Here is a 2,165-nt window from a genome sequence, read left to right as displayed (position 1 = left end):
CAGACCTCTCAGGTCATCTGGGACAGGTCTGCTGTCTGTCCCCAGAGTCAGAACCAGTTTCAATGCTCCACATATCTGGAACAAACTCCCAGAAACCTGCAGATCCGCTGCTACTCTCAGTTATTTTAAATCAAGGATGGAGACCTTTCTTTTTCGATGTTGCCTTTCTTTAAATGGTTGTTCATTTCTTTAATGTTTAATTTCTCATACTGCACTGTAACTTGTATTCTGTTTTTAATTTTTTGAACTGTTTTTTGACTGTTTTTATGTAAAGCACTTTGAATTGCCATGTTGCTGAAATGTGCTGTACAATTAAAGATGCCTTGCCTTAAATAACAAGAAAGAAAAACCTAGTTTAAAGATGGAAATTGTCTATTTTTATATACATAATGAGTTTGAAACTACCGTATACTGGTACAGATGTTTACAGAAAGTTGGCCTATTTATTAATTTGTTTGTTCATTAAGTCCCCTCCACTGAAAATGTGTTACACAGCTGCGCTGGTTGAACTTCTCTGTGCAGAATGTGTGTGCAGTGTTTCGCACTAGAACACTGCTAATGCTGAAGAGGGAAAAGTCTCTTTGTGATCACACTACGTCCGAGTTAAACACCAGGAATTTGTGACTTCAAAAGTCTGAAAGCCAATCATGATCCAATATGCAACTTAATGCATGATGTGGAAGCTTGAAACCTCCAGTGCAGACCCACAAGACATTTTCAATGAAGTATAGGAGACAGTTCAATTCATTCATTTAAAAGTAATTTATTTGCATGTTTGCATGGAAAGAGGGCGTAGATGCCATTTAAAAAAAAAAAAAACTTTAACATGGTAATTTACCTTTTTTTGTGGGGGGAAATGAATCATTGTATCAGTGTAGAATATAAGCTATAGAGAATCCATAGGTGTACATATTTTTCCAACCAAAAAATAGGCTATATGTGGTGTTCCGGACCAGCAACCCGCAGAGATTAACGGCTCTGTGTCCTCCGCTGTATATTTTGGGGAACCTTTGAACCACTCCCCCTGTTACTGAGAGTAGACCTACTCGTGCTACAGCTGACACACCACCATGGCCACGTCTCCCGTCAAAGACTTCCTGGTTACCTATGTAATGCCAGAAAAATGTTACGAGAGGATTTTTGTCAGTTTTTACATTAACGGTGAGGATCATTTCGGAGTTAAGCGCGTGAAATGTTGCGCAAAACCTTTCCAGATGTGCGGGCGCGGGCGTTACTTGTTTACAAAATCATGTCAAGTCACACAAATGTCCTCTTACTGTGTTAGCCAGCAGTGGGCGATTAAAATCTGCTATATCTGACTGTTTTAACATTTGTCATTTATGTCGCAGGGCCTTGCCTAAAGTTCATCATGAGCAGAGCTGTCGGGTTATGGATCTTACTGGACACTTTCCTGGGTAAGAAGCCTAAAACTTAAAGCAGCAGGACATCACTAACCAACAACTAACAAAAAAGTCTCTTCTTCTTATCATTAGGCTATTAATTGACTCACAGTGATCAAACAACAGCCTGTTAGTGCTCTGGTAAACTGCTATGCACTGCCGTACCAGTGTGGATCACCATGACAACAGGCCTAGTGATACTATCACAAAACCACTGCATGAACATGTCAACTGTACATTGCCACACCTCAGTGGGAAACTGAATTTTTTTCATTCAATCCTTTATTTAACCAGGATATAAAAAAAAAACCTTGAGATTAAAAATCTATTTTGCAAGAGTGTCCTGGCAAGTGGCAGCAGCACGGTTTCAAATAGACAGCGACACTTACAGGTAAATACGTAAACATACTTACACTCATATTCAAACAACAATGTCATCATAAAAAACCCTGGGTGCTAAATCAATTTAAAAACAGTGACATACAGACTGCCTTTCTGCAAGGTCCTTGAAAAAGCCTTTAAAAGAAGAAAATGAGCACAACTCCTTCAACTGGAGTTCATTCAGAAGCTGATTCCATGCATGTGGGGCTGCAAAATTAAAAGTCTTTTTGCCCAAGTCAGTGCCGGCCTTAGAGACTGTCAATAAAAACAGATCCTGTGAGCGCAGGTGATATGTCCCGGCAGACCTCGGGAGGATGTAAATGTTCAGATAAGGAGGAAGAAGTCCTAATACTGCCTTTATAAATAAAAAGATGCCAGTGCATC

General features: G+C 39.7%; 2 protein-coding genes across 3 annotated transcripts in view; one reads left to right on the top strand and one right to left on the bottom strand.

The window, feature by feature from the left end:
- LOC116700647 (transmembrane 4 L6 family member 4) overlaps window positions 1-2,165 on the bottom strand; it is a 22,608-nt gene that overhangs the window by 3,607 nt on the left and 16,836 nt on the right. The gene's annotated exons all lie outside the window — the stretch shown is intronic.
- LOC116700640 (mannose-P-dolichol utilization defect 1 protein) overlaps window positions 952-2,165 on the top strand; it is a 6,555-nt gene continuing 5,341 nt past the window's right edge. For both annotated transcript variants that reach the window (XM_032534019.1, XM_032534018.1), the window contains exons 1-2: window positions 952-1,161; window positions 1,350-1,415. In XM_032534019.1, coding sequence (XP_032389910.1) covers window positions 1,071-1,161; window positions 1,350-1,415 — 157 coding nt within the window. In that variant the 5' untranslated portion in view covers window positions 952-1,070. The remainder of the gene's footprint in view (window positions 1,162-1,349; window positions 1,416-2,165) is intronic.

The sequence above is a fragment of the Etheostoma spectabile genome, chromosome 13 (genome assembly GCF_008692095.1).
Source record: "Etheostoma spectabile isolate EspeVRDwgs_2016 chromosome 13, UIUC_Espe_1.0, whole genome shotgun sequence".
Lineage (NCBI taxonomy): Eukaryota > Metazoa > Chordata > Actinopteri > Perciformes > Percidae > Etheostoma > Etheostoma spectabile.
This window is presented reverse-complemented; position numbering and strand designations above follow the sequence as displayed.